Below are 28000 nucleotides of genomic sequence, written 5' to 3' on the forward strand. Positions count from 1 at the left end.
TCCTTCAGCCCTGGTCAGTCAGAGACTTTGTTTATGTGGTGATTTATTAAAGTTTTTGGAACCCATAAGTGTTGTCTCTCTCCTTCCTCGTGGCTCACAACGGACTAGGTATAACGAAAGAAAAAAAGAAAGAATTGTATTTCAGCAAAAATATGTACTGTGTTTTCAAAACCTTCCTCTGTACTCCCTTATTCCTAAGGGAGAAAGAAATAGAAAATAGTGCTTTGAATTCTGCAAGTTCTTTAGAAACAGCTCGCACACTGAGTGGTGTTACCATAAATTAAGAGAGAGTGTTCAATCTTCTTTTTGTATCTTCTATTTGGTCTCAAATTATGCACAGTTTTTACAAGAATAGGGACACATTCTATTTTTGTGTAGATGTATGTGTGTGGTGCTGGGAATCAAGCTACCAAATGTCTTCAAAAGCTACCAAATGTTCTACTATTGAACTACATCTCCAGCCTAAATAGGACCACACTTGACAGACTGTCATATAATTCCTGCCTTTTTTCCCTTTCATTTCTCATGAATTAGACACCTCCACCATGTGATCAATTCACATCATTTTCAGTGCCTCTTTCAATTCTATTTGTGTGTAACTACAATTTATTTGATTCACATATTCAAAGATCTAGATTGTTTCCAATATTTGAAAATATGATGCATATTCTTTTTTGGACAATTTTATGATGTGGGTGTGTGTGTGCCCGCGCACTCACAAATGTGCCCCAGTGTGCATGAGGTCAGAGGACAACTTGTGGGAGTTGGTTCTCTTCTTCCACCTTGTGGGGGACCATTGTCCAGCTCGGCCTTGACTTCTACTTCTGAGCACTGGGACTACCTCTGTCCCTCTCCTCCCCAACTCCACGCTTCAGAAACAGTTTTGTGTATACTTTACACAGAGTTAAAATTATATCGTCATTTACAAATTTTAAGGGTTGTTTTTGTTTCTTGAAACAGGGTTTTTCTGTTGTGGAACTCTCTGTAGACCAGCCGCTGCCTCCTGAGTACTGGGATTAAAGCGTGTGACACCACTGCCCTGAAATTTTTAAGATTTTATGTGTATGAATGCTTTGCCTATGTGTATGTATGTGCACCATATACATGCAGTGTTCATAGAGGTGGTCAGTACTGAAAGTCATTAGGCATGGTACAGTTCACCTGTAATCCCATTAAGTAGGAAGCTGAAACAGGAAGATCGTAAAGTTTGAAGCCAGCCTAGACTTGGTGACAAGACCGTCTCAAACCAACATGGGCTTATTTGTGCCAGTCCTTCCAAAAATAATTGTAAGGGCGAGAGGTTGAGGAAAATGGTGGTGGTGGTTGTATTTTGCTTGTGGGTTTGTGTGTGTGTGTGGTGGTGGTGGTGGTGGGAAGTTGGTTGTTCTAAAACTGGGTCTCACTGTGTAGCCCTAGCTGGCCTGAAACTCTCTGTCCTCGAACTCCCAAGGATCTGCCTGCTTCTACCTCCAGGACTTGCTAGGATTAAAGGCTGCGCTACCACGCCCAGAAAGACCTGTGTTCCTTACACGGTTGAGATTCAGGTTGATATTTGCTTTAATGTACGTGTTTTGTAGCTGAAAAAGAGTTCACCGATTACTCGTGAAATTTCTAAAACCCAGGTTTTTTAATAGCGTACAAGGAGGAAAGAGGATGCACTCTGAGAGCAGAACACAGACCACCCTTCGGTTAATTTGGAAAGCGTTTCCCACCCTAAAAACTTCCCAGAGTCCCTAGCAGCGTGGCTCGGGGGCGTATGGGAATTGTAGTCCTGAGACCCGCGTCACCGCTCCGAGGACTCTGGGTACGGCCGCCCGCTCTACAGTCTGCGCGCTTGCGCGGACGCACCGGCGGTCGCCCTTCCCCCACCTGCAGTCGCGAGTGGGTGACAGGGCCCCCTTCTCCACGCGCTTCGCGACCCGGAACCCTGAGTGGAGGCTAAACCTCTCCAGGTATGTCTGCAAGGCCCGAGAGAAGGGTCGTGTCCGCGCCAGGGTGGGCGCCTCGCGGGCCGTGACGACCCCCCGGGGCGTCGGTTCGGGCCTCCAGCCCTTCGGAGAGTTGGTCCCGGTGGGCTGCTCCTGGCGAACGCGTGCGGGGCCCCCCGCAGGAGGACGGGCGGCTCCGAACTCCAGCCTGCCTTTGTCAGGAGACGCGCCTCTGCCGGGCACCGCGGGGCGGCCTCCCCCGCGCGGGAACGAGTCCGGAAGCCCGGCGGGCGCACTCGTGACCCTCCACGAGGGTGTGGGGGCGGGCCCCACTCGGCTGGCCACGCCCCCGCTGCCGCCCCAGCGGGCTCCAGCAGCCTGCTTGCCTTCCCCAGGATGCCTGGTGTTTCCAGCTCTATGGTCACGGAATAATCGCGTTTACCCCTTATTTCCGGCTTGAGCCTCAGTGTGAACAGAATTTTTTTTTTTTTCCTTCTAAGATTGGCTTTTCTGGGTAGCTCAGGTTAACCTGGAGCTTGCCATGTAGCCCAGGTTGGCCTCAAACTCGAGATCTGTACAAGCCCAGCTTCACCTCTATTTTCTTGGTTAGAGTTATGCTTTTGACTTATTTTTTTAAAGTTTTCACACAGGTATTGGCGATGTATCAACCATACTCCCCCATATCTCTCAGTTGCATTTGTTTAACTCTCCCACCTGGTCCCACCCTTTTATTTGTATACACAATTTTATGCATCTCTATAAAAATCTAGGAACCACTAGTCAGAAAAAAACATGATATTTGTCTGAGAGTAATTTGTTTAATATGATTATATCCAGTTGCATCCGTTTTCGTGCAGATGACATAACTTCGTTTTTCTTTATGGTTGAAAAGAAAATTCCATTGTGGGGTTCGTGAGAGGCTCTGTGGGTAAAAGCACCGCCCGCCGGTGCTGGACATCTGCGTTTGAGCCCAGGAACCCATTAGTAGGAGAGAACTGAGAGTTGTTCTCTGACCTCCACATGCGCGTGTGTGCACGAACATGCATGCACACTCACGTGAAAACGTGTAAGAGTTCCGTTATGTATGTATGTCATGTTTTCTTTATCCGTTCCTCTGTTGTTGGACACCTACGTTGGTTCATAACAGCTATTTGTGAATAATGCTGCAAAAAACCAATAACGTGCAAGTGTCTGTCTCTGTGATAGGGGAATTTTTTAGGTAAAAACCTAGACGTGGTATAGCTGAGTCATATGGAAGATCTATCGTTTGTTTCTGGAGAAACCGCTTTTCTTTTTTTGTTTTTTTCAGACAGGGTTTCCCCACGTAGTTTTGGTGCCTGTCCTGAATCGCACTGTGTAGCCCAGGGTGGCCTTGAACTCAGAGATTCACTTGGCTCTGACTCCTAAGTGCTGGGATTAAAGGCGTGGGCCACCGCCGCCCGGCTGGAGAAACCTCTTTACTGACTTCCATAGTGGCTGAACTAGTCCATTCCCACCGGCAGTGTACAGGTTCCATTTGTCCACATTCTCTCCAGCATTTCCTGGTTGAAATGGAATCCCAGTGTAGTTCTGACTTGTGAATCTATCATGGCTGGTGGGGTTGAACACTTTTTCATTGGCCATTTGTATTCTTTCTTTCTTTCTATCTATCTATCTATCTACCTACCTACCTACCTACCTATCTATCTATCTATCTATCTTGTTGTTCTATCTGCACGTACAACTTTATGCCAGAAGGGGGCATCAGATCTCATAGATGGTTGTGAGCCACCTTGAGGTTGCTGGAATAGACCTCAGGACCTCTGGAAGAGCAGCCAGTGGTCTTAACCTCCAAAGCCCCTTATTTTATCTTTTAAGAACCACTTGTGAGCCAGGTGGTGGTGGCGGCGGCGGCGCACGCCTTTAGTCCCAGCACTCGGGAGGCAGAGGCAGGCGGATCTCTGAGTTCGAGGCCAGCCTGGTCTATAAATCGAGTTCCACGAAAAAATAAAATAAAATAAAGAACCACTTGTGTTGACCATATTTGTGGGAGGTGGAGATCTTGTCTCAAACACTGGTCTGTCATGACAGTATTTTCAGTATTTTATCTGGTTCAGCTGTCCAGGTTGCCCACTTGGTGGCTTTCTGTGCCAAGTATTTCCTTTGCTGGCGCAAGTCTTTTTAATGATACTTACAAGTGAGTGATAGCTGCGTTTGAGGTAGCATCCACGCGTCTAACAAGGTAATGCCAATTCCTTTGTTTCATAGGGAGCCTTTGGCCACTCGTAACCCTTTTTTCCAAATGGACGCATGAGCATGACCCACAGGCAGAGTCAGTTTAAATATTTACTTGCTCAAGTTGTAGAAGTCCAATTAAAGCAGGAAGGATAGGAGTGTGCTCAACGAACCGTGAGCTCTGCGCTTGCAGCGGCACTTCCTGTGGCATGGGCTTCCAAGCTCTGCCTTCCAAATTCTGATTTTTCTGTTACAAGGAGAAGGGCAGCATAATTTAAGGTTTGGCAGGTTTGGGGGTTTTTGTTTTGTTTTGTTTTGTGTTTGTTGGTTTGGTTTGGTCTGGTTTTTTTGAGACAGGGTTTTTCTGTGTAGCCCTGGCTGTCTTGGAACTCACTCTGTAGACCAGGCTAGCCTCAAACTCAGAGATTTGCATGCCTCTGCCTCTGAGTGGTAGGATCAAAGGTGTGTGCCACCACCGCCCGGCAGTTTGGCAGTTGTTAAGGTAAGGTCAGCAGTGTCATAGCTGGTGTGATGCTGTGTTAGTGTTTAGCCAGTGGTGTACCTTTGTCTTTTGTTTTTGTTTGCTGGGTTTGGTTTTGTTTTGGGTTGTTGTTTGTTTTCTTTAAGCCAGGGTTTCTATATAGTCGCCACTGTCCTGGACCGCACTCTGTAGACCAGGACCTTCATCTTTGGGGCTGTCCTCCCGTAAGTTTTGATGCTTCACCCTTAAGCCAAAAAAACTGAACCAGGTGCTTCTTAGACTTTTGGAATTGGTTTGTGGAAGTAGTATGGAAGAGTTTGGAACTTTGGGTTAGAAAAGCCCTAAAATGGTGTGAGCAGAAAGAGGCGGGCCATTCTGGTCGGGGTTCAGAGGACCAGAATATCAAGAGAAACTTGAGGGGTTGGAGAGATGGCTCAGCAGTTCAGAGCGCTTCCTGCTTTTGCTGAGGACACACGTTCGTTCAATTTCTAAACCATGTTGGGTGGCTCACAACCAACTATAGTTCCAGCTCCAGGAATTCCAATGCCTTCCTTCTTCTGGCCTCTTCAGGCACCCACACACACGGCATACACTCAGACATACACAGATATGCAAGAATAAAAATAAATCTGTAAGAGAAAGAATGGCAGAGAAACACAGATAGTGAAGGCCTCCGGCTAATGAGGTTTCCGAGGGAGGCAAGGACTTTTCTGAAATGACGCTGGAGGCCATTTGTGTCCTATTCTGGTCAAAAACTGGGCTGCCTTCTGTCTATATCCTGAGAATTTGATGAGGCTGAATTCAACAGTAATGGACTAATTTGTTTGGTGGAGGATGTCTGGAGGATGTCTGAAGACAAGATGAGGGCAGAAGAGGTGGCTTAGTGATTAAGACATTGGCAGTGGTGGCGCACGCCTTTAATCCTAGCACTTGGGAGGCAGAGGCAGGCGGATCTCTATGAGTTCGAGACCAAGGCCCACCTGGGCTACAGAGTGAGATCCAGGAAAGGCACAAAGCTACACAGAGAAACCCTGTCTGGGTGGGGGGGGGGAACCACTGGCTCCTCTTCCAGAGAACCTGGGTTCAATTCCCAATGCCGTTTTCTGGATGACATTCAGACTATATCAAGGTTACTGTTCATTGTGCTTCACTGTGCTTATCTCAGTGTACTGTGAGAGACAGCAGGAAGATCAGAAGCTGGTTTGCTGGGCAAAGGAGGGAGTTGTAGGCTACAAAGCAGATGCAATTGTTAAAGAGATCAGTATCAGTTTAAGGGAGCCCTTCCTTTTGTACTGAGATAATAGGAAAATGCTCCAGGGCAAAGTCCCTGGCTGTGAAGGTTGCAGCTTGTAACAAAGGAGGAGCCTAAACTGAGGATGCCACTGCAGGAGTCCTCTGTTTGAAAACCACCACCTGGGGAGTTGTTTCCTCTGGGTAAGCGTGGAAGGCAGACAGGCTGACACCAGAATGGCTCACAGGAACCAAGCTGTATCTCCAGCTAGAAGCAGGTTCTGGCATCATGGTAGAGGTATACTAGATGCAAGAGTAAGGGTTCATGGAGGCTTGTGCCAAGTTTCTGGAAGGCTTCCGAGGCCAAGCAGTGTGGCCATTGTGGGAAGTTATGAAGGTTGTCAGGTCCACAGGAAATGCCCAACTCCCCAAACTCCAAAAGGTTGTCCAATTAGCCAAAAATGAGCTCAACCTGAACTATAGGAGGATTTCTAATGGTTGGATAAAAGCCAGCATTCCTCAGGAACTTGTGAAACTGATTTCCATCTGTTAAAATGAGTTATTTCCCTTACCTCTGGCAGAGGGAGCAAATGGCTACCTGTGGCACCTATCAGCATATCAAAGCCCGTCGTGACACCAGGCTCCTTCAGTATCACAAGTACCCATTCTAGCATCCTAGCCTTTCTCACCTCCCCAGGCTTCCCTCTTCTCATATACAGTGTTGGGAATGTTTAATGCTCAGATATGCCATTTGGGCATTTCCAGATACCCAGGCTGAGTTTTATTTGTGAATGGAGCGTATTTGTTGGTTCTGTATCCGTGACCTCAGATCTTTTGTTCTCTTTATAATGGCAAAGATTTCCCTGCCCCTGCTCTTCTCATCATGCATTCTCTATTCTCTGTCCCTTGCTATTCTTTATTCTCCCACAGACAGCCCTGGTCATGTCCAGTCTGTTTCTCTTTCTCTCTGCTCTGGACACCTCCAGATACCTCTGGGTATTTTCTCTCTCTCAGACACAGTGAAACCTTTCCCCTAACAATGGAGCAGTCATGTCAACAGTCTCTTTACTGCGTCTCCTCCAACACACAGGTGAGGGCTGAGATGCAGTGAAGATCAGGATATTGGAGATGACAGGATTGGAGGACTCCAGCTGAAGAAAGTGGAGAGACTGTGTGCCGCAGAACTACAGGGGAGGAGTGATTTTGGAGCCTGGATTATGAGATACCCAGGGTCCGGGGATTTCGCTATGTCTGGCGTGGGATATCTGAGGGAAAAATTCTACATACACTATGCTCTTATGTCTGTTAACTTTATTCCTCTAGACGAAATTCTATCTATGACAGGCATTCAGGGCAGGAATAAATGTAGACACACCAAGCTCTTTGTCCGTCTACTTTATTCCTCTGGGATAAAGTCCTATCTACACAGCTTCAGTTCTGTACTCAAGTCTAGTTCCTTTCCGTTTAATTCTCTCTATATTTATCTGCTGTCTCCTCTAAGGTCTGTCTTAATTCTCTCAACTTAGTTCTGCCCCATCCAGGTTCTCATCCATCTAGTTCCTTCCCATCTAGCTCCTCTCCTATCTCCTTCTTTCTCATCTTGTTCTTCCCCATCTGGCTCTTCCTCGTCATCCATCTTGTTCCTCTAGTATTCTCTTTTAACCCTTCAATCTAGTCCGTTCCTCTCCAGTTCTTACCCATCTAGTTCTTCTGTTCTTTTTCCTCTCTCTCCTCCTCTCCGGCTCCTTATTCTTTTTGTTCCCTCCTAGTCTCCCAGGAATCCAGTTATAAACCCAAGCAATAGCAATCCTCTTGCAGAGCAAGGTCACCAGGCTTGAATTCTCATGGGGTCATAAAGGTAGGTAAGAATATTCCTCAGACAGTGACCACCAGGCTTTCTTTTACAACCCAAGATGGGAGTGGTAAAGGAGGAGGTCAAGTGAGTGCTAATGACTGGTTAGTATATCAAAAAGGGGATCTGTGTGCTCAGTCTACATTCCTAGAAGTGGTTAGGTAAGATTAGTAAGGTTAGTTAGGTTAGGTTAGTAAGGTTGTATAAGAAAGGAGGGTCTCACCCTAAATTACACAAGAAATAAAACTATCCACTTGACCTGGGAGACAGGTGTTGTTTCGTTTGGCCTTGGATGCTTGATAGGTATTTTAGATAAATACACTGTTAGGAGTTCTTGGAAGCACACAAGAAAATCATTTCAGGAACCAGCTTATATATAATGTAAAATTTATATTATATTATTATATATTAAATATAATATAATATATTATATATATATGTAAAAGCTAAAATATCACCAAGACTTCTTAAGCCATGGCTTGACCTTTGGAGAAGTCCTTGACTTTTCCAAGTAGTAGCTTTTGTGATAGCAGCTGAATTCCATTACTTTGTCCTGTGGCTAGCAGCGCTGGATGATTTCATCACAAGCCTCAGATGCTGGTCATGGAGTTTGGGGATTTGGTATTTGCCTGCTGGGTTTAGGTCTTGCTTTGGCATAATCTTTCGTTGTTATTAGCGCATTCCTCCCATTTGGAATGGGAATGTTTGCCTGTGCCATTGTGTATTGGAAGTACAGAACTTGTGGGATTTTGTTGTTCATTTGTTTTTGTTTTTGTTTTTTAAGATGGTGTTTCTCTTTGTAGCCTTGGCTGCCCTAGAACTCACTCTGTAGACCAGGCTGGTCTCAAACTCACAGAGATCCACCTGCCTCTGCCTCCTGAGTGCGGAGATTAAAGGCGTGCGCCACTACACCTGGCTTGCACTTACTTTTGAACAGTGTTGGAACTGTTGAAGAAAATGGGCACTTGTGAAGTTGGACTGAATGAATGCGTTTGTATCATGAGATGGCCATGAGCTGATGAGGACAAGAGGTGGAAGTTGTGGCTTAGAAGCAATGTTTGTCTGATGGGTTGACAAGTGGTAGACTTGTGGTAGTTAATATTGTCAACTAAATAGGATTTAGAATTACCTAGGAGACAAACCTCTGGGCATGTCTGTGAGAAAGTTTCTGAATTGGTTTAATTGAGGTGGAAAGACTCATGCATGGCCAGTTGAGTATTGTCCTTTCAAGGTGTGTAAAGAATTGTTAGAGTTTTGATGGGGATTGCATTGAATCTGTAGATTGCTTTTGGTAGTGTTGTAAACTCACCCAAATGCAAAAACAAGGTTTATTGGAGCCTACGCAGGGAAGGATAGAGGAGGTGCCCGCCCTTCTGCAAGTTCGGTTTTTAAAGGCAAAAACCACAAGGTTACATCAGTTAGGGGTGCTAGTACAGGTACAGTTCTGATTGGCTGAAGTTTTAGGGGCTTTCCAAAATTTCTGTGTTATCTTACTTTGCAGTTTTGACTGGTTGTTGGTCAAACTTTATAGACTATCTCCGGCATTGGGGCACTCTGTGGTTAATTAATTGCTACCAGATAGTCCTTCAAACATCCTGACTTTGTACTTTTGAGTTCCTGGAACCTATGTCAGCAGCTCTGAGAATTTCAAAACTCAGGCCTATTTCAAGCTGGGGTGAGGGGCTTGCCTGAAATGGGGGTGTTTTGGTTCTTCAGGTAGGATGGCCATTTTTACTATATTAATTCTACCAATCCATGAGCATGGGAGATCTTTCCATCTTCTGATATCTTCAATTTCTTTTTTCAAAGACTTGAAATTATTGTCATACAAGTCTTGCACTTGCTTGGTTAAAATTACCCCCAAGATATTTTATATTGTTTGTGGCTATTGTGAAGGGTGTTGTTTCCCTGATATCTTTCTCAATCTGTTTGTCATTGTGTATAGGAGGGCTACTGATTTTTTTTTTGTTTTGTTTTGTTTTTCTAGACAGAGTTTCTCAGTGTAACAGTGCTGGCTGTCCTGGAACTTTTTTTTTTTTTTTTTTTTTTTAAGATTTATTTATGTATATAGTGCCCTGCCTGCAAGCCAGAAGAGGGCACCAGATCCCATTATAGATGGCTGTGAGCCATCATGTGATTACTGGGAATTGAACTCAGGACCACTGGAAGAAAGTCAATGCCCTTAACCTCTGAGCCATCCCTCCAGCCCCCTGGAACTCTTTGTAGACCAGGCTAGCCTCAAGCTCACTAAAATCTGCCTACCTCTGCCTCCCAGGTTCTGAGATTAAAGGCGTGCTACCAGTGCCCGGCAGCTGTTGATTTTTTTTTTTTTTTTTTTTTTTGAGTTAATCTTGTATCCAGCCAAATTGCTCAAGATGTTTATCAACTGTAAAAGAATTTTTAGGATCACTTATGTATACTATCACATAATCTGCAAATAATGCTACTTTGACTTCTTCCTTCCAGTTTGTATCCCTTTCATCTCCTTCAGTTGTCTTACTGTTTTAGCTAGAACTTCAAGTACTATACTGATTAGATATGGAGAGAGTGGACAGCCTTATCTTGTTCCTGATTTAAGTGGAATTGCTTTGAGTTTCTCTCCATTTAATTTGATGTTGGCTATAGGATTGGTGTAAATTGCCTTTATTATGTTTAGGTGTGTCCCTTGTATCCCTGATTTCTCCAAGACTTTTATCATGAAGGGATGTTGAATTTTGTCAAAGACTTTTCCAGCATCTAATGAAATGATCATGTGGGTTTTTTTTTCTTTTAATTTATTTATATGGTAGATTACATTGACAAATTTTCTTATGTTCAACCATCCCTACATCTCTGGGATGAAGCCTACTTGATCATGGTGGATGGTCTTTTTGATATGTTCTTGGATTTGGTTTTTGAGTATTTTATTGAGTATTTTTGCATCTATGTTCATAGGGAAAATTGGTCTGTGATTCTCTTTGTTGAATCTTTGTGTGGTTTGGATATCAGGGTGACTGTGGCCTCATAAAATGAATTTGGCAATGTTTCTTCTGTTTCTATTTCATGGAATAATTTGAGTATTGGCATTAGCTCTTCTTTGAAAGTCTGGTAAAATTCTACACTAAAATCATCTGGCCCTGGGCTTTTTTGGGGGGTTGGGAGACTTATAATGACTGCTTATATTTCCTTAGAGATTATAGGACTGACTATTTAAATTACCTATCTGATCTTGATTTAATGTTTTAAATGGTAATCAAGAAAATTACCCATTTCTTTTAGATTTTTCCAGTTTTGTACAGGTTTGTTTTTGTTTTTTAAACTTTATTTTGTGTGCATTGTGTGAAGGTATCAGATCCCCTGGAACTGGAATTACGGACAGTTGTGAGCTGCCATATGGGTGCTGGGAATTGAAGGATAGCCAGTGCTTTTGTTGTTGTTGTTGTTGTTTTGTTTTTTTCGAGACAGGGTTTCTCTGTGTAGCTTTGGTGCTTTTCCTGGAACTCGCTCTGTAGCCCAGGCTGGCCTCAAACTGTCGGAAATCTGCCTGCCTCTGCCTCCCGAGTGCTGGGGTTAAAGGCGTGCTCCCGAACTGCCCAGCCCCAGCCAGTGCTCTTAACCACTGACTCTCTCTCCAGCCCTGAGTACAGGTTTTTACACTATGACCTAATGGTTCTTTGGATTTCCTTGTCTGTTGCTATGTCCTCCTTTTTTGTTTCTGATCTTGTTAATTTGGACTTTCTCCATCTTTTAATTTGGATAGGGTTTGTCTATCTTGTTGGTTTTCTCAAATACCAACTCTTTGTTTCATTGATTCTATTATTCTCTGTTTCTATTTTATTGATTCAGCCCTCAGTTTAATATTTCTTGCCATCTGCTCCTCTTGGAGTGTTTGCTCCTCCCTGAGAGCTCTCAGGTGTGCTGGTAAGTTGCTGGTATGAGATCGCACCAATCTTTTTAGGTAGGCACTTAGTGCTATGAACTTTCCTCTTAGCACTGCTTTCATTGTGTCCCGTAAGTTTGGGTTTGAGATGCAGTAATTTTCATTGAATTTTAAGAAGTCTTTAATTTCTTTACTTCTGGTTTGACCCAGTAGTCATGTGGTAAAGAGGTGTTCAGTTTCCGTGAGTCTGTAGGCTTTCTGTTGTTGGTGTCATTGATCTCTCCGCTTCCCAGCTTTGGTCTCAGTGCAGGCTCCACAGTTTGAAACTTACTGATTTCCGCTCTTACCGTTACTGTTTCCATCCTTACGCTTGCTTTGGGTCAGTGCACCCAAGGTTTGGGTGGGAATGGGGGTAGGAATGACCTAAGGTCATTAATTGTAAACATTTTAATGCACATGAGGTATTGAATCTCATTCCTGTCATCCCAGCACTTGGGAGCCTGAGGCAGGAGGATCATGAATTTGAGGTCAGCCTGGGCTAGATGATGAGACTCTATCTCAAAAACTAAAGCAAGCGGTTTAGTATCTAAAGTTACTCTTTCTCAGATATTTAAATGCTGTTTTCACTGCTGTTTAATTCCTTTGCAGGAAGCTTTTAAGGATCTAACCAAGCCTCGTGCGTGCTAAGAATTTCTGCCTTTTTTTGGTTAGTGTTTTGTACAGTGGCAGATGGCTGAGAGAAGCAGCTCAAAGGGGGAAGATCTACTGTGGATCCTGGTTTCAGGCAACAGTCCCGCCATCCCATCTCTTTAAGTCGAGGGTGACATTGAACACCGAGGCAGTGGGGCACATGGCAGAGGTTGCTCACCTCCGCTTACTTCCTGGCAACCAGGAAGACAGGAAGGAGCTGGAGACAAGGTTTATCTCCCAGAGCATGCCCTGGCAAGCTGCTTCCTCTAAGCATCCCCTTCTGTTTTCTACTGATGGCACCATGGAGTCCACTGGGGGTCCATAGATCCACTGAGTCCATCCATAGATGAAGGGGAGCCCTCATGGCTCAGTCACTTGTCAGTGATGGAACTGGGCAGCTGGGGACTCACCTCATAGCCAGACCGTAACAGCCACTGTTCCTTTTTATTTTGTTTTGTTTTTCAAGACAGTTTCTCTGTATAGTTTTGCCTGTCCTGGAACTCCCTTTGCAGACCAGGCTAGCCTCAAACTCACAGAGATCCACCTGTCTCTGCCTCCAGAATGCTGGGATTAAAGGCGTGCGCCACCACCTGGAATTGTCTTTCTTCTAGTTTCCATCTTTGTTGAAGTTTCTTTTTTGTTATTCGTGTTTGCCTTTACAGTAAAGCCTGTAGTGTGGGAATCATAGTTGCTTTAAATTCCTTATCTGACAGCCTCAGGAGTTGGGCCTTCTGTCTTGTCTCTTGATGGTGAGATGCTTATTCTTGCCCTTTTGTGTGTGTGTGTGTCTCATCATGTTTGGTTGAAAGTAGATGTTGCCAGCATGCTTTTTCTGAAGAGGGGTTGGTATTTTGGGGGCTATGTAGTGGTCTCTAAACAGAACATTCTGGGTACCAGACAGTCAGATCCATCATAACAAGCTTCTTTTTCTTTTCTTCCAGGTGTGCCTTTGTGCTTTGTGCCTTTACCCCAACCACAGAAAATGATGAGGTCCCAGGTGAGTCAACTGCATATTACTCATTTGGTTTTTCATTTCGCTTTTGGAGTGTTATGTTTGTAGGAAATGAAGTAGAAAGTATGACGAGTTAGATCTGAGCCAGAAAGATGGCTCTGTGGATGAGAGCCCTTGCTGCACAGGCATGAAGACCTGCATTTGGATCATAGTGGGGTTGCCCCACCCCAGTATCTCTAGCATATGAGGGGCAGATAGAGGATTGCTGGAGCTTCTGAAAGCCTAGCTCCAGGTTCAGTGAAACAACCCCATCCATCCTTGCCATTTGGGGGGGGGTCTCTTCTGTTTTGAGGGAGTAGCAGAAAAGGTCTTATGTAGCATAGGCAACTCTGAAACTCAGTATGTGTTTAGAATAGTGGTTCTGAATCTCCTAATGGTCGACCTTTAATACAGTTCCTCATGTTGTGGTGACCTCCAACCATAAAATTATTTTCATTGCTACTTCATAACTGTAATTTTGCTAATGTTATGAATTGTAATGTAAATATCTGTTTTCTGATGGTTTTAGGTGACCTCTGAAAGGGCCATTCAACCCCAAAGGAGTGTGACCCACAGTTGAGAACCTCTGGTTTAAATGCTGGCCCTCAGATTCTGACCTGCCTCTTTGCCAAGGACTGGCATGGCAGGCATGTGACACAGTGCCCAGTTTCTGCAGTGCTGGGGATGGAACCTAGGTTTTGTTTTTTTTTAAAGATTTATTTATTTATTATGTATACAGTGAGTGTTCTGTCTGCAGGCCAGAAGAGGGAGCCAGATCTCATTGTAGATGGTTGTGAGCTACCATGTGGTTGCTGGGAATTGAACTCAGGACCTCTGGAAGAACAGCCAGTGCTCTTAACCTCTGAGCCATCTCTCCAGCCCTCGGAACCTAGGTTTTGTACATGCTGGGCAAACATTTTGTCTGCTGAGCTACATTTCCAGTCCAGTATTAGTCAGTTCTTAAAGGACATCTTGATTGCTTCCAAGTTTGTTTTTTTTTTTTTTTTTTTTTTTTGGTTTTTCGAGACAGGGTTTCTCTGTGTAGCTTTGTGCCTTTCCTGGAGCTCACTTGGTAGCCCAGGTTGGCCTGGAACTCAGAGAGATCCGCCTGGCTCTGCCTCCCGAGTGCTGGGATTAAAGGCGTGCGCCACTACCGCCCAGCTGCTTCCAAGTTTTGACAATTAATATGCAGGTTTTTGTGGGAGCATAGGTTTTCACCTCATTTGGGTGAATACCAAGGATTGCTGGACCTATTGTAAAAACATGACTCATTTTGTAAGAAACAGTTAAACTGTCTTCCAAGTGAAGTGCATTCCCACCATGAGTGAATGAAAACAGGCTTCCACATCCTCACCAGTATTTGGCATGGCTAGTATTCTAGATTTGATCATTTTAATGAATTCTATAACCATACCATGGTTTTTGTTTTTTTGTTTCAAGACAGGGTTTCTCTGTGTAACAACTCTGGCTGTCCCGGGACTCTTTGTAGACCAGGCTGGCCTCAAACTCACAGAAATCTGCCTGCCTCTGTCTCCTGGGGATCAAAGTTGTGTGACACCTCCACCCAGCTTAGCAGTACCTTGTTTTAATATTCAGTTCTCTGACACTCTCCCCACCTTTGTTTGTATGAAGTGACCAAATTTATTGCTTAATTTTTAATCAAGAGATTTGTTGTCTTGTTTTAAGCTTTCCCAGAGCTCGCTTGATGGACCGGGCTGGTTTTAAACTCAGCAAAGATCCTTCTGCCTCCCGAGTGCTTATGACTAGAGGTGTGTTAATTTCCTTAAGTAAGGACACCACATCTGGTACAGCAGCTGCAATCGGAATCACTACTTGATTGAGTTTTCAATAGTCAACTGTCATTCTCCACAATCCATCTGTCTTCTTCATTGGCCAGACAGGAGAACTGAAGGGAACCACCCCTGCATCTTTCAAGTCCTTGAACACGGCACTCATTTGCACTTCTTCCAGAGATGCAAAACTTTTTTTTTTTTTTTGGTTTTCTGAGACAGGGTTTCTCTGTGTAGCTTTGCGCCTTTCCTGGAACTCACTTGGTAGCCCAGGTTGGCCTGGAACTCAGAGAGATCCGCCTGCCTCTGCCTCCCGAGTGCTGGGATTAAAGGCGTGTGCCACCACCGCCCGGCAAGATGCAAAATTTTTGATTTACTATTTTTCCTGGCAATCTAAAGGCTTCTGTTTAGCCATTCACCCATAATAGCCCTCACTGGACAGGTCAGAAACCAATCTGAGAATTCTGTCAACTTCTAAGTATGTCTATCTCAATTATACATTCCAGGACTGGGAAAAATAACCAGAGGATGAGTTTGGGGACTCAGTGGACCTACTGTGAGTTGGACTTCAACCAAAACTCCATTAGTCACCTGGCCTCCATAAGCCCCTACTTTAACTGGAGGGCCACACTGTTTCTTGGGATCTCCTGGAATCATAGTCAGTTCAGAACCAGTATCCAACAGACCTGGAAAGTCTGATTGTTATCTATCTCCCCAGAGTACAGTTACCCTTGTAAAAGGCTAGAGGTCCCTCTGAGGAAGGACTAGAGGAAGACTAACAGTAAAACTGTTTGGTATGTTATCAAGGTCTTCCCTCAGGGGAACCTGGCCAGCCCTTCATTCAAGCCGTTCAGGGTCTGCAAACTGTCTCAAGTCTGGAAATTGGTTCACATTCCCTTTTGCCATGATACAATGTAGCCTTTCTTTCATTTGAAAATTTTTCTGCTTATATAGCTCCAAAAAGTATAAATAAATAAATAAAATGCAAATAAATGAAAATCATGTTGCCTGTGCTGGCCATTACAGGTCAGGCCATTATGGATGTTGCTTTGTCTATGCTGCCCATTACAATAACTACAGTCATTTGACGTGCTGTTGTCTGGCCCCTGCTACTTGGGGGCCGATAAACCCATTGCATTTAATTCCCCCAACTGAGCAGGAACACCCCCAACCCTAAGGTCTGGCCCAGGGGAGGGGCAACAACAAGCTCTTTGGATGTGCTGGTGCCCTGACACTGTGTTGTGTCTTAGACTCTACTCAGAGGGCCCATATCAGTAAACTCAGCCTGACCCAGTTTCATGTTCCACCATTATCCCACACCCTTCAAATCGATTCCCACTCAGTCTCCAGGCTTCTGCTTGAATGAATGAGCAGACTCATTCAGCTCTTGAGCAGTTTTGTGCACCTCCTTGTGGACTACACTTTCTGTCTTCCCTCTAGGATCCATCTTAGCTTTTAGTCTGGTTAATGGTCTAAAGGCAACTAACTGTAGGTGGGTCCTTATTTTTTCACGAGTTGTCAAAGGTTGTATATACAGAGTCACAGATGTTGCCTCTCACAGTTGGTGAATCAGGATAATCAAATGCATTTGTCTCGAGTTTGTAGAATAGTTCACACCATGGGCTTTCAGTATTCTCTGAGCTTAGGTGTTGGCAAATTGGAAAGCTTATTCTAGATGCTTAAAAAATTCAGCCAGGTCGGACTGGTGGTGGCTCACACCTTTAATCTTGAGTGAGTGAGAGCAAGCAGGCATCTCATGTCCTTTATCTAGGCTGCCAGCAGAAGGTGTGGTCCAGATTAAAGGTGGATCTTCCCACCTCAGAAGAACCAGATTCAAAGTGGGTCTTCCCACCTAAAACGATTTAATTAAGAAGAAAAAAAATTCCTCACAGGTGTACCTAGCCATTTGGGTTTTACTTAATTCCAGATGTAGTCAGGTTGACAACCAAGGATGGCCATCACAGGGTGTTTTGTATACATGCATATCTTCATAGATTATGCATGAATTAGTAATTAATTCTGAGTTACCAAGAATGCATTGGTGTCACACTAAGAAATAAAAGCACTTCCTCTTGGAACCATTTAACCAAGAGTGAGTTCAGTTGTGAATTTTCTACATCACGCTCCCCCTGTCTTCTGTCCTCGGTCTCATGAGTGTGAAACTGTCTGTCCCTTTGTGTGTCTGTCTGTTAGGGTGTCTGTATGTGCAGTATGTGTTTATATGTGAGTGGTGTCTGTCCCTAACAAAGGACTTTGCTCTGTATCTATTGAACAGCATAGAAAGCATCACATGGGGAAGGAATGGGACACTTTACAGAAATCTTTAACAGTTTTACAAGGGATTAAGTCCCTGGTTTCAGCTGATCCCAACTGACCCAGATAACAAACATTGTTTATTAACCAGTAACTATAAATGGATGCTTTCAACCTTTATGATAGAGTTTAGGAAGCTGCTTTCAACTTCTGTATTTACTGCTTCCAGCAATTGATACACGTCCATTACTCTGGGTCAGAGGCATGGAAAAATACAAAAGATTGCAGCTACGCATTGGCTTAGGTTGTAAATCCAAGGCACCTAAGATCGGTTGTCACATTGTTCTTTTAAAGGCAGGTTAAATAAGCAGTTTGAGTACACAGTAGGTTGGTGGTATAAGTGACCTTAAGATGTATTATTAACTTGGGCTGTGAGGTCCAGCGAAAGTTCCAGTGTTTTAGAATGTACGAGATACACATACATCTGTGCACCACCTATGTGCCTGGTGCCCTTGGAGGCCAGAAGAGGGTATTTGATTCCCTGGGACTGGAGTTACAGATGTTGTGAGCTGCGATGTGAGTGCTGGGGATCCAGGTCTTCTGGAAGAGCAGCCTGTGCTCTTAACCATCTCTGCAGCTCCTGTGCTTTATAAATACTTTTTTCCAGATGTGTTCTCCCCCCCCCCCAACAAGGTTTCTCTGTGTGTGGTTTTGGTGCCTGTCCTGGATCTCACTCAAACTCAGAGATCCTCCTGGCTCTGCCGCCCGAGTGCTGGGATTAAAGGCGTGCGCCACCGCTGCCCAGCCAGAAGTGTTTTTCAAAGATGTCCTTAGTTTGTCTTTTATCTTAATATTTTTTTATTTTTTACTATTATCACTTAGTGGCTTGTATAGCGTTGGGTGTTTTGTTTGGTTTTTTTTTTTTTTTTTTTTTTTTTTTTTTTTGTTTTTGAGATAGGATCTTGCTGTGTAGCCCTTGTTGGCTTGGAAATTGTGTATAACAGCTCTGGCCATCCTGGAACTCACTTTGTAGACCAGGCTGGCCTCAAATTCACAGAGCCCCTTTCTCTGCCTAACAGGGCTAGGCATGCTACACCACCAGGCTCCTCATTCTGTTTTTTAGAAAAATGTTTGAGGGGTATGGTGCCCATGTCCTTAACCCCAGGACTCAGGAGGCAGAGGCAGGCGGGGCTTTGTAAATTCAGCTCCAGATAGTGCTACATAATGAGACGGTCTCAGAAACCCTGTTTCTTTTGTGTGTGCTACAGCATGTGTTTTGGTTTTGGGAGTTGGTTCTCTTCCATCGTGTGGGCTCCAGGGATTGAACTCAGGTTGTCAAGGCTAGTGACAGGTTTACCACTGTGTCGTATTGCTAGGCCTCTGTCTTTTCTAATTCTTTGTGGAATAGCAACGTGCATAATGAAGGACTAGGGAGGGATGTAGCTCAGTTGGTGGAGTGCTTGCCTTGTATCCCTGAGGCCTTGGACTTGGTCCCTAGTACCCCCACCCAGAAAAGAAGACACGCACAGTGTGATTGCTGTGTCCACACCTGGGTTGAGAAATGCACTACCTGCTCCCCACGATGTCATCTCAGCTGAACCCTCTAGCAGGTAGATTTAAATTTTTAGTTACATTTTTGTGTGCATAGGGTGAGGGTTGGTGGCTGGTGGCATAGTATACATGTGGAAGTCTGAGGTCAGTTTTCTCCACCTTATGGTGGAGAACAACTCAGATCTTCAGGCTTGAGTAAGTACCTTCACCAAGGAGCCATCTCGTTGGCCTTTCCTTTGTGTTCAGATTACAGTAGCCAGTGTCAGGTGAGAGAAACAACGCTTGCATTGCTGGTGGCATGTAAAGGACAGTCTTCTGTGAGCAGCAGCGTGGCGCTCATTAGCAGACTTCTCTAAGCCGTGCTTATTCAGTTTGCTCGAAGATGAGCCATGAAAATCCCTGGGTCTTAGTCCAGCTATAGCTTTCCTGAAAGTTCACAGAAGCCTCATTTGGGGAAGTCATGGGCAAGGTCATGAGAACCGTTAGAAAACACAGGCCTCAACACGGTTGGTGCATCTGACCGGGTCAAAGTGTGCATCCGGTGTTGAGTGTTTGCTGGGACTGTGATTGGAAGGAGAAGAAGGCTCAGTGTTGTCTGCTTGGTTTACCACTTGACTGCCAGCCCTCAGGAATTGGCTTTTAAAGCAGAGAGGTCTGTAAGATGGAGGGGCCTCACCTGATTCAAGCAGCATGGTGTGGGATGGGGAGCGAAATGTCCTTAGCACGTGTGGAAGACCAGAGCAAGTGCATGTTAGAGTCCGCATGTAGCAGCCTGCCCTCCTCTTAGTTAGTCTGCTAGCCCTCAAAACGCCTGCTTTGGAGTTCGTTCCAGTCGACACCAGAAACCGTCTGGTGTCATTGGAGAATCACTGCTGTTCTGCAAACTCCTCCTGGGCACTGCTCTCAGCTCTCCCTTTGATTTGTCCCGTCTCACGTCCTTTTGAATTACTGTTTTGTTGGTGCTTTTCTTTTTCTGAGACAGGGTCTCTATGGCAATGGTTCTCAACACGTGGGGCGCAACCCCTCGAGGGGTAGCATATTGGATATTTGCATTATGGTTCATAACAGTAGCAAATTAGTTATGAAGTAACAACAAAATAATTTTATGGTTGGGGTCACCACAACCTGAGGAACTGTATTAAAGGGTCTCAGCATTAGGAAGGGTGAGAACCACTGCTCTATGGGCTGTGTAGTTCTGGAAAACTGTGTAGACCAGGCTGGCCTGAACTCACAGAGATCAACCTGCCTCCACTTCCCAAGTGCTGGGATTCAAGATGTGCACCTGCCTTTGGTGCATTTCAGTGGTTCCTTGAAAAGGGTGAAAAATAGACTTTCCAGTGTTTTTGAAACTGGAAAAAAAAACCTTGTGTTTTTGAAAGGCCTGAAGACTTTCCCTTGCTATTTGATGCAGACCTCCTCTGCATCCGTGTGGATTGGCCTCTTTCTAGCTTGTATTTCTGAGGCCATGTCTCACTGTGTAGCTCTGGCTGGCTTGAAACTTGTTATGTAGACCAGGCTGGCCTCAATCTAAGATCTGCCTGCCTCTGCCTCCCAAATGCTGGGGTTCATTGCACCCCTGCCCCTGTCCTAACTAAAGGTCTTCACTGCTCAGAGCTGTGACAAACCACTGAACAAGTAGCCCACTTCATGGTGAGTGGCTTACAGTGTGGCAAGAGTACGTTTTCAGATATCCTGTCTGTGTCTCCCAAAGCCAATCACTTTAGAACAAACTGTGTCATTTCAGGGGTCGGTTTCATTCACTGATGTAACTGTGGACTTCACCCAGGAGGAGTGGGAACAACTGGACCCCTCTCAGAGGATTCTCTACATGGATGTGATGCTGGAGAACTACAGCAACTTACTTTCAGTGGGTAAGGGCAGTTCTGGGAAACGGATCTTTAACCCGGGATGGCAGAGTATAGTTAGAACAGTCAGTTCAGAATTCACTACGGGAGCTGTGAGTCGGAAATAAAGAGCTAGTCTGGTAGAAGTGATGTCCTAGTGTTTGAACAGTTTGAGCACCTTTGAGATTTTTTTTTTTTTTAAGACAGGGTCTCACTTTTATGGCCTTGGCTTGCCTTGAGCTCAGAGATTACCTGCCTCTAAACCCTCCTGCCCCAGTGCTGGGCTAAAGGTGTATGCTGTGAGATAACTTTGTTGTTTTTTGTTTTTCACTTTTGTTATTTGAGACAGGGTTTCTCGTGTAACAGTGTTGGCTGTCCTAGATCTGGCCCTGTAGACCAAGCTGGCCTCGAACTCACAGAGATCCACCTACCTCTGCCTCCCGAGTGCTGAGAATAAAGGTGTGTGCCACGATGCCCAGTTAACTGCAGGATCTTGCTGTCTCCTTGAGAGGTGTCTTCAGAGACTTGTATTGTGATTGTTTCTGCAGGCCTGTGAGAAATGCTCACTTTAAAGTTATTTCCTGGGGCTGGAGAGTTGACTTAGTGGTCAACAGTGTCTACTGTATGCTCTTGCAGAGGACTCAGTTTGGGTCTCATTACACATGTTGGGCAGCTCACAACCACCTGAAACACCAACTTTCAAAAGCTTTGGCTCTGAGAGCACCTGTACCTGTACAGACCCCACAAACAGACATTTGGAAAAAAAAAAAAATCTTTTTGGACCGGTGAGATGGCTCAGCGGGTAAAGGCGCTTGCTTCCCTTCCCAGCCTGACGTCCTGAGTTTGATCCCTAGGGCCCATGTTGGTGGAGGGAGAGAACCAGTCAGAGATGTTGTCCTCTGACCTCCACTCACATGCCATGGTAATGCGTGCATGTGCACTCACACATACACAAATAAGTAAAAATTATAAGTTGGGTAGAGTGTTGCACACTTTTAATCCCAACACGGAAGAGGCAGAGGCAGGTAGAGCTCTGTGAGTTCAAGGCCAGCCTGGTTTACATGGAGAGTTCCAGACTAGCCAGGGCTACATAATGAAATGCTGTCTTCAGAAAAAGGGTGGTGGTGGGCTGCAGAGATACTTCAGTGATTGAGAATGCTGGCTGTTCCTCCACAGAATGTGTGTTTTATTCCTAGCATTTCCATGGAGGCTGACGGCCTTATGTAAGTCCAGGGTCAGAGGACCTGGTGCTGTCTTCTGGCCTCTGTGGGCACTGCGAACATAGCACTCAGGTGAAACACTCATACACATAAAATAAAAGTAAATGGATCTTTTAAAAAATGATTTTATGTATGGGTGTTTTGCCTGCCCATATGTCTGTGTATCATGTGTGTGGCTGGTGCCATCAGGCTAGAAAAGAGCATTGGAATCTCCTGGGACTGGAGTCACAGATAGTAGTAGTGAGCCACCATGTGGGTGCTGGGAATTGAACCTGGGTCCTCTGGAAGAACAGCCAGTGCTCATAATCTCCGAACCATCTCTCCAGTCCCACTAAAAATTGTTTTTAGTAAGTTATTTTGGGGTTAGGGAGAGTGTACCAGCGGAGCCCCAGAGCCCACAGCAGTGCTGGATGATAGCCTCCCTGTGAGTCCGTCCTCGGAAGGCAGGAAGACTAACCGCATCTGGGTTTGGTTGCCAGCTGTGACTTCGTTCCGGGGAATCTGACACCGTCCTCCTAGCATCCGTGGGTACTGAGCACACTTGGTGCACAGCCATACGTACAAGCGAAATGCCCACACGCACTGAAAGAAAACACGTTACTTTGGGCCCAGTTGTGACACATGCCTGCAATAAAGAGGATTGCTGCAAGTTTTAGGCCAGCCTGCTCTACATAGTGAAACCCAGTCTCTAACCGGGTGACAAACAGTATAGGTGAGCAGAGTAAACCAGTGCTAGCCTGTCACTGTCATCTAGAACTAAGTGTCAGCCACCAACAGCTCTTCTCCTGAGTCTGGTCACTTCCCACCCACATGTTTTCTTGGTCTCCAGGCTAACTGTCATTGTCCTTGAGGGAACTATGAAATCTTCATCACTGAATTACTATCTTTCCCATGTCATTTTATGCCAACCTTTATTTTTGTTTGTGATCATGGGGAGGAAGAATGGTGTTGAAACAGATTCTTCCTGTATAGCCCAGACAGGCCTTAAATAAACTCAGGCTGGTCTTCTTACCTCGGCATCCTGAGTGTCAGGATTATGGACATGAGCCACAACATCCAGCTTTGACCTTCGTTTTTATTTTTTATTTATTTATTTTTTTTTCTGCTCACTTTTTTGTTTGTTTTGTTTGGGTTTCTCTGTGTAGCCCTGGCTGTCCTGGAACTCACTTTGTAGACCAGACTGGCCTCAAATTCACCTGCCTTTTCCATCTGATTCCTGGGATCAAAGGCGTGCGACACCACTGCCATGCTTTTTTTCTGCTCAGTTTAAGGTCGTTTTGTCATCAGGAAATACTACCCCTCCAACATATATTTATTTTCCTTTCAAAGCTTAAGAGATGAAGAAAGTTTGCACTGGGGATTGTGTTTTAATGCTGAAAGACTGGGTCTGAAAGCAGAGTCAGCTCTGTAATGGGAGCACTTGTAGGGTTTCCCACTCTAACAAAGAAGGCTTAAGACAGTGCCCTTCACTGTGTTTTGTCCTAGAAGTGTGGAAGGCCGATGACCAGGTGGAGAAGGACCCCAGAGACCCAGGTGAGCAGGGGAGGCCACTTAGGACTCTCAAGAACCAACCACCAACTGAAGAAAGAGGCAGTCTTTTTGGAAAGACTTTAAATCTGAACACAGACTTTGTTTCGTTAACACAAGTTCCCTATAAACATGATTTATATGAAAAAACTTTGAAACATAATTCAGACTCACTTAGTAGTGGAAGCTGTATAAGAAGGAAGAGTGAGGAGTGCAGTGGATTTGGGAACCCACTTCTGTGTCTGAAGCAAGAGAAGCCCCATGCTGGAGTGGAGTACTCAGAATACAATGGGAATGGAAAGTCTCTCAGCCATAGAGAAGTCATCTTTAAACATCAGAAAATCAAGAACTTAGTTCAGCCTTTTGTCTGTAATTACTGTGACAAGGCCTTCTCCTTCAAGTCGCTCCTCATTAGCCATAAGAGGATACATACAGGAGAAAAACCCTATGAATGTAATGTGTGTAAGAAAACCTTCTCCCATAAGGCAAACCTCATCAAACATCAGAGAATTCATACCGGAGAGAAACCCTTTGAATGCCCCGAGTGTGGGAAAGCCTTTACCCACCAGTCAAACCTTATTGTGCACCAGAGAGCACATATGGAGAAGAAACCGTATGAATGCAGTGAGTGTGGAAAGACATTTGCTCAGAAGTTTGAACTCACTACACACCAGAGAATCCACACAGGAGAGCGACCCTATGAGTGTAATGAATGTGCAAAAACCTTCTTTAAGAAATCAAACCTCATTATACATCAGAAAATTCACACAGGGGAAAAACGCTATGAGTGCAGTGAATGCGGAAAATCATTTATCCAGAACTCACAACTCATCATCCATATGAGAACTCATACTGGGGAAAAACCCTATGAATGTACTGAATGTGGCAAAACTTTCAGCCAGAGATCAACTCTTAGATTGCATTTGAGAATCCACACGGGAGAAAAACCCTATGAGTGTGCTGAATGTGGGAAAGCCTTCAGCAGAAAGTCTCGACTCAGTGTCCATCAGAGGGTTCACACAGGATAGGTCCTGAGGCTACAGTCGGACTGCACCATGGAAAAGGGTCAAACCAGAATTCTTCCAATGAAGGAGAAGCCTTCAGGAAGATACTGAAGGAACTTGGGAAATTGTTTTGAAATGCAAGCTAACTAAAAACTTAAGAAAAAAGATAGCGTAAGAATATTATACTGAAAGTTAGTATCCATATATGTGTGTATTTCAGTACCTATATCTCCAGATCCAGTTGTAAATAGACATGCCCAGCTCCCTTTCCCTGAGCCTTTTTGACTTTTTGTGCTGCTGGGATTCAAACCTAGGATCTTGCCTGTGCTAGGCAAGTTTTTTTTACCACTGATCTACATCCCCAGTCCACAGTGACCTTTTTAAAATCTTGAATGAATTTAATATTCTAGGAGGAAAAATTAAGTTTATATAGACAGTACCTTAGACCTTTGTATTTAAGGATATGCCACACAACAAATTGTTTTAAATCTGTTTAAGTTAATAGCTATTGGGAATTTGAAGTGCTCATCCATGAAATTGCATCACAGCAAACAAGGTTTCCCATACTCAGCATCACACATGTGTCTCAGTACCTTTCCAACCCAGCGTGCATCCAGAGGGGAATGTGATGGAACCTGAAGTCGTGTGTGCCTGTCTCCCTCACAGCCGCTCCCTAAGTCCATGTGGCCATTGTACACGAGCTGCCTGGTCACTGAAGGAAAAGCAGTGTTGTTGGTTCTCACCTGCTCCTGGGTTTGGAGTTTTTCTAGAGCGTTATTTATATAAGTATGCAAAGGTCTGAGGTAATTGTGATCTAAAGAGTGAGAGAGGCAGTGTGAACTCTGACCTGGTATCCATTGCCGACCAGAGTTGTGCTGTGCAGGGAACGTCCTCCTATCATGCTCTTGTTCTTTCTCCCTGAGACGTTTACACACAAGTGCGTGTCTATTTCCAGAATACTGTCTACCCTGGAAAACTATTTTTGTATCTCTTGTCTTCCTCTTAATGCTTTATGAATTGTCCTACCAAAAAAAATATATGGGTAGGGTTCCTGTGTAGCTCACAAATGTTACATTTCAGAGACTTTAAAGAAAAAAGAACTGTCCAAAGCTGTGTTTTGTTGCTTTTTATAGTTCCCATGTGCATAATCCACTTTAGAAGTTGTTTTTGCTGTGTCCTTTAAAGGAGGTATTTCTGCTTTCTCCTCATATAACACTTTCCTTTGGAATCGGGCTTAGCTTTAACTGTCACCTTGAGTTTTGGTGTTCACAGCACTTTATGAGTATCATATTTACTTTTCTATTGCAATGACAAACACCATGACCAAGGCAGCTTAGAAGAAAGCATTTAGTTTGAGGCTCACAGTTCCATAGTGTTAGAGTCCCGTGACCGTCATAAGAGGAGGAAGCGTGGCAGCAGGCAGGCATGATGAAGCAGCACTTAGAGCTCACATCTTGAGACACGGGCAGAGGAGAGCAAGCTAACTAGGAGTGCTGTGGCCTTTTGAGGTCACCTCCAGTGACACGCTCATCTTTACCAAACAGTTCCACCAACCGGAGACCAAATAGTCAAACCTATGAACCTATAGGGGCCATTCTCATTCAAACTCCACAGTAAGTGAGACTTCAGTGGTCTCCTTATGTTGGCAGCTGACGTTTACAAAGTTAGGTTTTTGGGTTTTTTTGGTTTTTTTTTTTTTTTTTTTTTTTTTTTTTTTTTTTTTTTTTTTTTTTGCCAGGTGTGCTATATGCCTTTAATCCCAAAATTCGGGAGGCAGAAGCAGGTAGATCTGAGTTTGAGACCATTCAGGTCTACATATTGAGACCCTGTCTGAAAACAAACTATGTTTTTATATAACTGAAAGATGATCATTTGAAGCTTGATTTCAGATCACAAGTTCAGATTTTTTCATTATGCATTAGAATTATAAATGGAAACCACAACTGGATTTTTATTTTTAATATTTTATGTGTATGGGTGTTTTGCCTGTATGTATTGTCTGTGCACCATGTGCATGCAGTGCCCATGGAGGCCTGAAGAGGGTGTTGGATCCCCTGGAACTGGAATTACAGACAGTTGTGAGCCACCCTATGGGTGCTGGGAATTGAACCCTGGTCCTCTGGAAGAGCAGCCAGTGCTCTCAACTGCTGGGCTCTCTCCAGCCCTTTGGATTTTTATTTTTGAAGATAGTTGATTCTGTCTTTTGACATTAAGAAATACACACACACAATCTCTCTTCATACTAGGAAATTCATTCCTGGCAATCTGAAGATAAAAAAAAAAATCATTTAAAAATGAGTGAATAAGCCAGACATGTTGGCACACTCCTTTAATCCCAGCACTCAGGAGGCAGAGGCAGGTGGATCTCTGTGAGTTTGAGGTCAATCTGGTCTACAAAGAGTTCAGGACAGCCAGGGCTATTACACAGAGAAACCCTGTCTCAAGAGAAAAATAAATAAATTACAGTAAAAATATGCTATGGCTGAATGAATTTTTATTGAAAAAATGTGTAGGAGCAAACTTCCAAATCAGATGAGAAACTGAGAATATGCCAGTTTGTTTCTTCTTCTTTCAAATAAAGATCTAGCAACCTTACATCCATGTTTGTCTCTCTGTCCCTCCCCAGCACTGGGATTACAGGAAGGTGCCCAGCTTTTCATGTGGTGCTGGCAATCAGACTTGGTCTTTATGCTTTCAAGACTAGCACCTTGCTAAGCCATAGCCCTAGTCCCAGCGTATTTTCTTTATGACATCTTTTTTTAGATCTGTCTTGATCTTTCAACCCTGCACCTTTGACTTGTCAATCTGGGCACATTCTGATGGCCTGGACAAAATGCTCTCCTTACCTGCCTTGGCCTCTCTTCATTCTGGTGTTTGTAGTTACCAGCTAGGAGTCACCAATAATGGTGTGGATGTCCTATTAAGGAGGGAGGGGGAGGAAAAAAACCTAAGCTCTTCTTGGTGTTGTTTAGCCGAGAGCAAGTCCAGATCTGCATGCTCTGCCTCACTCAGTGTCCTCTGTCCTCCCTGTGGTCGGAGTCTGAGTCTGTGCCTGTAACTGTGTCTGTCCATGTGTGCGGCCCCTCACACTTTTCTCTGTAGTATGAACATCACATCATCACGTGGGGAATGGACAAGGGATACTTTACAGGAACTCTTTAACAGTTTTACAAGGGATTAAGTCACTCCCGCTAACCCAGACCTCAAACATCCTTGTTTATAAAGCAATAGCTCAATGTGGTGTGTGACATTTATCATGGATGTCCATTTTATAGGATTGCATTTGACTTCTGTTTTGATGCTTTCAGCAAATGATTATTAGAGCACACATGCATTACTCTGTCAGGGGCGTGGAATACATAAGTTAAGGTCACGGCTGTGCATTAGCTTAGGTTGCAAAAGGGAATGTAAATGGAAAATCCAAAGCAAGTAAATACATTATTCTCTCAAAGGCAGATTAAACAAAGAGGGTAAATGCACAGTAGGAAAGCAGTCTTAATTCTTTTTTCTTTTTTCCTTTGTTTTTGTTTTTTGAGACATTTCTCTGTGTGGCACTGGCTGTCCTG

General features: G+C 44.4%; 1 protein-coding gene across 1 annotated transcript; it reads left to right on the plus strand.

The window, feature by feature from the left end:
- Positions 1-1865: 1865 nt before the first annotated feature.
- Positions 1866-26129, plus strand: Zfp1 (ZFP1 zinc finger protein). The gene is made up of 4 exons (XM_028892764.2): positions 1866-1952; positions 13196-13251; positions 20584-20710; positions 23389-26129. Exons 2-4 carry the CDS (start codon positions 13237-13239, stop codon positions 24456-24458), a joined length of 1212 nt encoding a protein of 403 aa, XP_028748597.1. The 5' UTR covers positions 1866-1952; positions 13196-13236; the 3' UTR covers positions 24459-26129.
- Positions 26130-28000: the final 1871 nt, after the last annotated feature.

This window comes from Peromyscus leucopus, chromosome 5 (assembly GCF_004664715.2).
Source record: "Peromyscus leucopus breed LL Stock chromosome 5, UCI_PerLeu_2.1, whole genome shotgun sequence".
NCBI classification, from domain to species: domain Eukaryota; kingdom Metazoa; phylum Chordata; class Mammalia; order Rodentia; family Cricetidae; genus Peromyscus; species Peromyscus leucopus.